General features: G+C 45.1%; 1 protein-coding gene across 1 annotated transcript in view; it reads left to right on the top strand.

The window, feature by feature from the left end:
- Window positions 1-983: 983 nt before the first annotated feature.
- Window positions 984-10,438, top strand: part of LOC144146163 (scoloptoxin SSD14-like) — a 104,126-nt gene continuing 94,671 nt past the window's right edge. The window contains exon 1 of the mRNA XM_077678128.1: window positions 984-1,124. Coding sequence (XP_077534254.1) covers window positions 1,018-1,124 — 107 coding nt within the window. The 5' untranslated portion in view covers window positions 984-1,017. The remainder of the gene's footprint in view (window positions 1,125-10,438) is intronic.

Here is a 10,438-nt window from a genome sequence, read left to right as displayed (position 1 = left end):
GTCGGATGGTAGCCCGTTAGTTTGGTCGCCGCAGGCGGGGTGAGTAGCGATGTCTTCGTTGTACATACCTAATGGTAACGGCAACTGACGCCTCACTGAGTCCGCGTGGATAGGGGTATGCTGAAGAGGCCCGCTACCGTTTCATTCGAGGCTGTTTTGGACCTCGAGACGGGATGAAATGGAAAGATTTAGTTGGTTACATCACGCTCGGGATGCACGGCTAGTTGAACAAGAGCAGGGGCTTTTGCTGCAGCACCTAAGATACATTCTATCACTTACCCGCCGCGGTGGATCCATGGCTAAGGCCTTGCGCTGCTGAGCACGAGGTCGCGGGTTCGATACCCGGAAGCGGCGGCCGCTTTTCTGGTGGAGGCGAAAAGCAAAAACGCCCGTGTGTACGAGATTTCGGCGCACGTTAAAGATCCGCAGGTGGTCTAAATTAATCTGGAACCCTCCTCTACGGCGTGCCCCATCGCCTGCGTTGCGTCGGTGCGTAAAACCCTGCAATCAGAATCAATCATTATATCACTTAACGCGATATTTTCGGAATCCGTCAAAGCTTTCTAGCCCGTCAGGCGAAGTTTTTGGTGCTTTCTGATTCAGGTTAAAAAGCTGGGGGCAGTGCGAATGAGACAGCGACAGAGGTGCGAGACGTGCGGATGCTGCGCATAGCGAAAAGGATATTGTGGAAGCGCGCTTGTTGTACGCAAACGACGACGCACGATCTTTCTGCCTATTAGATCGTTCTTGCAAGAAGCGCTCACACTACAACTTTCTCTTCTTACCGTTATATAAAACGTGATCGTTCTGTCTGACATGGACACATAGCGCATGCCTCACACCTGTTGCTGAGCAGTACAAAGCGTATGTCGGCAAATTTTTCGCGTCGGTCAGCATCGCTCTGCAACTGCAATAGGGCAAGCGGACGTGGGGCGAATATGATACAGTGGAGAGGGCTCAGGGAGAGAGCTTCTTACGAGACTCAAAAGGGCGACGTTGCCAAGGAGACTACAGCCGATGCGGGGCTTGGTACCTGCCTCTGCCGACACCCCGGTTCGGTCGCTCGACGTCTTGAGGGGTGCCGCCGCGCAGGACTCCCGCCACCAGTTTGTTCAGCAGATAAGGTATCTTTTACCTCTTTTACTGAACCAATTTCGCAGACAGACTTGGCAGTATTTACAGACGGCTCGCAAGAGAAAACTGACATAGGAGCAGCTTTTATAATTCTAGATAAATCCGGCAAAATAGTAGTAACCAAACAATACAAACTTCCGGAGTACAGCAATAGCTTTGAGGGAGAAGGTATCGCGATTTTAAAAGCAATTGAATACCTCCAAACTAGCTTGAAAGAAGGTACACGTACAGTTGTATACTGATAGCTTATCAACCATAAAAGCAATTAGCAATCCAAATAACCGGAGCGCAAATATATTTAGCATTAGAGAAATCCTAAACAAAATAGAAAACCAGGGCAAAATAACGTTAAATTACATTAAAGGTCACAATGGCAATGTCGGTAACGAAATAGCGGATGAAATGGCCAAGAAAGCAGCAAAATATGGCCAAAAAATTGACTCGCCTATTTCACTATAATTTATCAAAAAACAGCTCAATGTTAACCAAAGAAAACATTGAAATGTTTAGTGGCAACAAGAAGGAAATGAAAGCTACACATTCCAATGGATAAAAAATGTTCACGAAATTCCGGCCAACTTTCCCACCAACTATTGTAGATCTCCGTTTTATTTTCGCAGGTTTGCTATTACAAATAGTAAGAAATGTAAAGGTAACCTACCAGCAGACAGTTTCAACCCCTATTTACAGGACTGCCCAATAACAAATGAACACAGAGAAAAACTTCTTAATATCCATAGAAATTATCTCGCAAGAAGGAAACCAGAGCTAATAAAACATACACAAACATTAAAAATTTTAGAAGAAAAGTCAATGCTAATTAACGCTAATATTCAACAATACTAACTCCTCAAATATTTTGTCGCAATTTCGCACACACGCAGAAACAAAGTCACGGGCAAATAACGCGATAATAACTTTTAGGTCTTTTGTATTTATCTGGGTTCTGTAGTGAGTCATTTTCTTCGTAATTCTCTTGTTTAATTACCTTTTTACATTTTTTTTCGATTTAAAATGCAAACCTCCAATTTCAATGTATTTAATTTACCTGTTATACCTCGGTGGAACGGGAAGGTTTTCTGTGCACGAGCCCGTTTAATATAATAAAGTTTTGCGCGTGCAGAATCGGGTCTGTAGTCAGTGCAGGGTGGCGGCGAAAGACGAATGAATGAGGCTGAGAGTTGATGAAATTCCGATGCTGGTGGATAACACTGCAGGAGCGACGGGGATCTCGGGTAAAGAGAGCAAACGTGACCGCAGACACGGTTAGGGCGCTAACCTCGGTTGGCCCGGTGTGCGAGAGGCTTGCGAGAAGCGCCTTGTAGCGGAATTCTAAGACTTCATCAAGGTGTGTGCATCGGCCCGTGCCTTAGGTTCGCGAGGGAGGAGGCCGAGGTACTCGCCCATTCTTAAGGATCCACCAGTGAATCTCTAATTAATTTTGAACAGGGTAAGCTTTGTTCATTTGGCAGGAGGGAAGCAGGCTGAAAGGCCACTGAGTAGCCACATACATCGGGGTCAAATTTGCGATGACTGTAAGGAATGAACGTGCACACATCGTTTATAGGCTTAACGTACGAGTTCCTGGGATGGTCACAAATAATGCCACGAAGGAAAATCTAGAACTATATCGCCCCAGGAAGAGTGGTTTACTTGTTTATGGAGAAGATACATTTTCGTATTAGTGGTCCGCTAATACTGAAATGAACGGATCGAAGAAAAAATAAATGGTTTCCAAAAAAAAAAAAAAGGCTTAAAACATGGCACCAAGAATTGAACATTTGGCTATTCCTACTCAAGTTAGAAGAATATAAAACAGGCCCCATTCCCCCCTGGTGGGCAACCGGAGAAGCTGTATAAAATAAACATTCCACATTGGAATCTCGATAAACGGAAATCGGTTAAACGGAACTACCGTTTAAACGAACGAACGTTTCACAATTGGTCGATTTTGTATTTAGTCAATGTAAAAAAAAAAAATTCGTTAATCGGTACCAAAATTTTCCGACCACCGTGTAAACGGAACCGAAAAACTGACTCAAAACCGCAACTATTTCGGCAAGAGCAGCGCAATCGCTGTACGCATCACTGTCTATGTTTATGTTTATATGTTTGTATTTGTGCACAATATATTTTGCATCTGCTGATATTGAATGTATTTTCTATGGCTGAATTTACTTGAGTGAAATGCGGTATACAGTTTTTTTGTCGCACATGTACGTCCTCGCGTGCTTCCTTTGCACGCCTTTTTTGTTATTCCGAATACCAGGCAGACCAGTGGCGGACACTTCAATCAAAATCAGCGTGTACTGGGCAGCCCTCGGCCGGTGTTTGAAGCGAATACAATAACGGGGTGCAACATTTTTCTTATTTAGTGGCTCTAAGTGCACTCGCTTCGGTAACAAATTTCTTTGCTTGAGATGGACCTCATTGCCCTCTTTAGAAGAAATTGGCCATGGTGCTGACTGTCGTGACGGCCTGGCTTGACCAGTGGCTCAGTCGATGCTCGCGATCAGACGTCCGCATGTCTGGAGACTGTGCGTGTCACTAATCTCGCTTACTAGCGGCGTCCCGCTACATGTGCAGCTTCCTGGAACACGGCCGGACTCAGAAACTATATTCTTAAACGGGAAGGGAGCGTTAAGTCTGGCCGTGCCTGGAAATAGTTGCGGTGACTGAGAAAACTTATGAGGGGGAGGGAAGGGGGAGGGAAGTCACTTCGCATGCACCCGTAAAGTGCTTGCTTCTTTCTGAGGCATGCCTCTACATATTCTGTAAATCATGGATGGAGCCGCATGTTTCCCTCGTGGCTTCTTTTTCCCCTGTGTTTGCACGTAGCACATTGATTGGTTATATAGTGACAAGGCAGATAATTGTAATAACGACGTTTTGATAAACCGAAAAGTCGAAAACAGAAAAATTGAAAACATTAGAAAAATCTAATAACTGAAGAAAGAGAGAAGTAATAAATAACAATATTCATCCTCAACGTATAAAAAACGCGAAGACAAAATTAAAAAAAGGCTGGAGAAAAACGGAGGAAATACGCATAAAAAAATTCCCCAAACGGGCCAATCGTGTAATGCCCTGCACTAGCACAAAAATGCATAGTTGGCAGAAATACCGTGTTTAATCGATATCATAGCGTAAACTGAGATAACCGGTTTAACGGAATCTGAAAAGCAAAGAAAACAAAAAAATGAAGCACTAAAGAAACTATAAACTGCGTCCAGCAAGATACAATAAATTTCAACAGAGAACCCACGTGGAGTTTTATAGAATCATTTTGCCCGAAAAGGTGCCTGGGACAATTTGTTCCGAACCATCTGTTCCTACTTCTGAGTTGGGACCATTTGTTCCGGGACCGTAAGTTCTGGGACCATAAGTTCCGGGCCATTTTTTCCGGGACCATTTGTTCCGGGACCATTTGTTCCTACACCCAGAAGAAGAAGAAGCTGCGGGAGGCTTTCGAAAAGTCAGTCTTTTGTCCTGAACGGAAAAGTTTGCGAGTGTGTGACCACGAAGATTTCGAGAAGCGCTCGGTAGTTTGGCTATGAAGAGCCCGCAGTGAGAACATCCCCATAAGCGGGCCACTCATTCCTGCGAAAGGAAAATTCGTCCTTCACCTCGGCATAGACGGCTTCGCATGTGGTGAAGAGGAGCCTCTTCACGTCACTTCGGGACCAAGTGTCGTGAAGACCATTGTACGAGGCTGAATCCATTCTCTCTCTAAACAAAACTCTTGATAAACGGAACATATTTTCCCGGTCCCTAGAGGTTGCGTTTAACGGGAGTCCGCTGTATAGTTAGAACCAGCACACGTATTGATTTTGTGTCATTTGGTAGGCGTAGCGACTAAGGCTTTCTGACTACGTAAATGAAACTTCGAAAAACTGAACATTTATCCCAACACGTTAACTTTGGGGGAGGGAGGGTGGTAGCTGCCTGTTTATTCCTCTTCGCAGAAGCCAACGTATTGGCAGGAGACGAAGTTCTACAGCCTTTGACACTTTACTGTGAACTACTGAAAAGCAAATTAAATTCGCCTTAGTGGTAATCGTCTTAGAAGCCAGTTGCAAGAACATTGTTTTCGCGAAAGTTTTTATGATGTAAGATATACAGCCGTTTTCTGCTGAGCATTCGCGTTAATATTGGCTGTGCCGCGAAGCATCTTTGCACATGGAGAACAAAAATACTTGGCCCCAAAGCACATGTCCAAATCGAACCGGGATGCATCACTTGACGCCGTTTGTAGCGTCTGCCCCGCTTATTCATCTGAATTACCGAGCTCCTTTCATGAGAAAAACGAACATCCCGCTCTGTGCGGTAACTGCGTTTTGACTGTCGAAATCACAGGCAGTTTGAAACATGATATGGATTCCGGAAGCTGTACATCACGAAGAATCATGGGAGTGAAGGCTGTCACGGTAACGGCGCTATCTTCCAAAAAGAGAGGGGGCGTGGGTTTTCGTAGACGGACTAGAAAAATAACGAAACCAAAGGCGCATAATGTCTCGCCGTAAAAAAAAAAGAAGAAAGAAAAGAAAGAGACCTGTCGTGACCAGTGTTCGAACCTGGGTTTTTGCGGCCACAACGCAAGGTACTAAGCACTATACGATCACGGCTGCCTATTTTTTTTTCTTTATTGCCGGTCATTTATAAATAAACACTCTCGGTACGGACAAGAAAAGGTACCAACAACGAAACCTGGTACAAAACATACAATGGATAAGGCGGCCAACCGCCGGACGGAAGAGCGCTAAAAATAAGATCGGGAGCTCCCAGGTAGCGCGAACAGGTTTTTTTTTTGTTTTTTTTCGTGATGCCGGATCATAGCAATAAGGTCTAGAAACTCTGACAAATGAGTACTAATGCGTTAAGATTCTTACGCTGCTTCTGCCATCATTTACCTTAAGTTTGCTTGGTGGCTTGAACCGACACGTAAACGCAGCGTTTTTACAGCGAAGCGCTCTTTCCGCATGGCTCTGACAAAAATTGCGTGCGTTTATCGGGTTGCGTCGACAAAGAATCACACGCCCCATGCTTCCGTATTAATGTAAAATGCTCTGTAGCCCTCAATTTAATTTATGTGTATTGGAAAAAAATTATACTGAAATTGCCGCTAAGACGACTCTGACGTTAGACTTATTACACCGTTTCATTTTGTTATCATGATCAGCTGTAAACGTTGTAGAATTCCCGTTTGCTGTCAGTACGTGTTCAGCTACGCCGGAAATATTGTTACGGAAAAATGCTGTAACTCTTGTTTCATCTAAAGTATAAAAAAAACAATTTATACGAGAGATAATAATAAATAATTATACGGAAGCTATGTGCATGCGTATTTATTCGATAAATATAGTGAGCCACCATAAATAACTCAATGTAGTTATCTGCCTATAGAGCTTCGCGGTGCGCCCGTCCTCACAGTAGTGGAACGGCTCTATACTTTTTCTTTGCTTTTTCGTTCATTTTTGAAAGTTAATCTCCTATGCGTAAAGGATACTATGGACATTTGAGATTTATTGGGTTAGTTTTGGACTAGTTAGACTAGTTAGTCTAACTAGTTAGACTAGTTACTCTAACTAGTTAGACTAGTTGGACTTGGGTTAGTTTTTTTATTGCTTGTTTGTTTTTCCGATAGTCGCGTGGGGCTTGTGCACTTTTATGATTTCATTCCTTCAGTGTCAGTGCTCCATTTCATGTACCTGTGGTTTTGTCCTCATTGTCTGTTTTCTAATCGCGTAGCCTTTTTGGAGTTTCTTCATCTTATTGGCAAGACCTTTGTTTTTTTTTTGTGTTTTTTGTTTTCTGCGATCGAATGGTTCCGAGATTTGGCAATTGAAAGCCGAATGGGCTCATTACTCTGCGATTCGGCATATTTATTCAGTTGACAACTTTCTTCTGAACCAGCTATGAGAAGTATTGAAGCTCATCGTTATGATTGACTCGTGTTAGCGGCTATTTATCACACACTGTGTTGAATAATAGTTTCCATAAAACAAGGGTTAGTGCCGTTGTCTGTAGTCATATGAAATGACAGCACAGAGGAATTCTGGAACGTTTACAACTTCGCTGCGAATATATTCGGCGTAATAATAGCGTCCTCTTAACGGCCAATGGTGTCCTAATTTTTCTTGGAAAGGTTTCCGTAAATCAAGACTTATTCGGCTGTTCTATCTGATCATACTCCGCTCGGTAGATGATCATGGTTTGACAGCAGGTGGAAATTCTGTAACGTTTACAGCTTCCCTGCGAATAAACTAGTAACGACAAGTACGGGAAACACAGAATGATGACAGAGTTGTCTTAGTGGCCAACTGCCAAATAAATTGCTTTTTGGGAAAATTTTGATAAAAGGAGATTTATTGTAGATTTCCTGCTGAGCATACACGATCAAGTTGGCGTTGCCGCAAGTAGTTCAGCTGCAGACGCATATGAAAACTACGGGGTGTTTGAACCATGTGGAGCGTTGTTTTACTACGGTGAAGGGGGAAGGGAGGGGGGGGGGGGGGGCAATATTAGGAAGATAGCTGGAAAGCCTATAGTACCAATGAGGAATTTGTTGTCTATAATAAAGAAATAAATTCAGGGAGCCTTTGTGTTTGACGACTCGCTTATATCGAAGGCAAAAACGGTGAAAATTGGGCAGTGTTTCTCATACCCGAAAAAAAAAAAAAAAAAAAAACAGGCCAGAGAACGTAGAGGCGCAGGAACACGCACAAAAAAGACACCGCCGGAATCCACTAGGTGCCTTTAGTACTCCGTTATCCATTTTAACTCATGAGTCTGCGGCGACGGTGCGACAGGTCAATGGTGCTAATAGTGACGGACGGTGCAAAAAGTACTTAACAAAAAAAAGATATTTGGACGGGATTTGAACCTGGCGCTAACGCAAGTGTATCACGCACCACCTACACCACGGTTGACCTTTTATTTTCTCTTTATGACCGCTGTTTTTATACGCAACCTTTTATTGTCGGGTTAGGAATCGCTAGCCAAACTTTTGCTACCGAAAACTACTACAAACGCAAAAAGGTTCAAGGTTGCAAGTTCAAACCTTGCAGTGTGCAACGTGCGGCCATTCGGGTTCGCTACATCTGCGTCACAGCAACATTCCTTGTCTCTAGATAACTAAAGGTGTACCTAGTAAAAGCGTAGTGGCGCTCGACTAAGAAATGATTGTTTGACACATCTACTGAGGCCGACATTCGTAATTTGAGCATCTTGATTCCAGAAGCAAAAGGTGCGTTTTAGCTAATAGCGCATATGAAGCGCTTACAAGATAGGAGAAGAAAACGACGAAGGGGAGAAATCTTGGCTATGAGAATACATAATATTACCGCCGCCACGGGCATATAGAAGTCATTTGAGCACGCCAATTGCAAAAGTAGGAAAGCACAGTTAGCTAAGAACATATATGCATGTCTAACAAGAGTCAATTTCCAAACGCCTCAGTCACTGTAACCGAGAGACGGAAACGACGCAACTGCAAACTGGTCGGAACGATGGCATTGAGAGGAAGGAATGGCATCAAGCATTTTCTGTATTAATTAAAGTTTATTCTCTCTTTCTCACTCGACACGTATCTGGATGTCTGGGCTGTCTCCAGTGCGACGGACTCTGAAGCGTCTACCTCAGCGCCATCTATGAAAAGTGATCGTACACTAAAATAAGTGTTAGAAGATTCAAGGGGACGCGGCGAGTAGAGATGCAGGCGCTCTCTGCAGCTAAACGCAACCACAACCGACACCCCGCTCACCGTTAGGTATGACCCGTGGATTACGCGCCAGAGATGTGTCCATCTGATGACGATAACAGTGTCGCCACAGAAGATGCCATAATCCCGACAGACCCACTATTTGACATAAATGATCGCATCGCTCGAAATGAAACGCATGCTTCTGCATTTCCACACGCAAACAGTTTTAAGTGAATCGCTTAATTTTTTGTTGTCTAAAGGCGTTTGCCCTCATCCGCCCCTTATGTTGAATGGTTGTGATTCAATAATTTATCAGTTAATCACAGAAATCTTTATTGAACACAGCGTACACGGGCAATACAAAATGCCATTCAGTTGCACACTGCTTGAAAGGGAATTACGACTCTAACACGTAGTGTCCCATGAACAGCTAGCGGTGACAGTACATGCATGTGGGCGTGACAGTTTTCATTATATAGTCTAATTAATTGCCCACTACGAAAAAAGAGCCCAAACGGACAAATTTATATCATTGTGCACGGTAAAGCCCAAGAAAGACTATCGTCTTTAAAAAGAAGAAACATCCCCCTCGCGAGGGGCACGATCAAATGCAGAGCATTTCTGCGGGGGGGCGCGCCTGCAAGTCGTATGGATTACGTATTGGTTGTTGTTGTAATTGTTGTCTTCCAGCGTAGGCATTTTCGATGAAGTCGACGGTGAAACGTGCCGTGAACCCCCTGCCGCGGCTATGACGCAACGTGGAGCGGCTATGACGCAACGTGGCGCGGCTATGACGCAACACAATCCAACACAATCCACTTTAATCCAAATCCAAGCCAATCCAAGCCAATCCAATCGAATCCAATCCAATGCCCCTCGCGAGAGAGTGTTATAGCGCCGAAATCACCACCACGCGAACGCGTGATGCTGACGTCACGATCACGCCACAGATGTTAGCGACCGCAGCGCGCGCGAACGACATATGTGGTTTAAGCGCGAACCGACCGCGGCGAGAGAGCGCGATGCGAGCGCCCCACCTGTTCTTGCACGCGAACCTAACGCGGCGAGAGAGGGTGTTGCGCACGTCCCCACCTGTTGCGCCCGAACCGAACGCGGCGAGAAAGGGCGTTGCGAGCGGAGAGAAGGCGAGGAGGACGCGGGGGAGAGGGCGCACCTCTGGCCGACGGTTGAATGAGTCAAGGATATAAGGCACGTTCGTAACCTTCCGTTCTGTGTCGGCTTTGTGGCTCAGTTGGTAGAGCACCGTGCACCTTGCGTTCCGCCCGTAGAGTCGTAGGATCGTAACCTGGCGCCGGCAAGTATTTATATAGTGTAGGGGGAGCGATGCGGACGCGGACTACGGACGCCAACGCGAGTGACATCGTGAGTTACTGAAATGCTCTGCATTTAAAAAAATGGCTGACGATTACGATACTCCCTAAGGCGGAATTTGCGCGCAGCGCGAACTGCAGTCCTCTCGGTCAAGGCGCATAGCTGCTGTGTCACCGGAAGTGAGCGCGTGATCAGCGTACGCACGGTGGCGTCCGCCACTCTTCCGTTATCTCGCAGCGCGTCGGCCGCGTCGGCGGCGCCGACCATGTT

The sequence above is a fragment of the Haemaphysalis longicornis genome, unplaced genomic scaffold (genome assembly GCF_048455015.1).
Source record: "Haemaphysalis longicornis isolate Haplotype H1 unplaced genomic scaffold, Haemaphysalis longicornis Haplotype H1 scaffold_7, whole genome shotgun sequence".
In the NCBI taxonomy this organism is placed as follows: Eukaryota; Metazoa; Arthropoda; class Arachnida; order Ixodida; family Ixodidae; genus Haemaphysalis; species Haemaphysalis longicornis.
The sequence above is the reverse complement of the archived record's forward strand: the minus strand, read 5'-3'. Positions and strand labels throughout refer to the sequence as shown.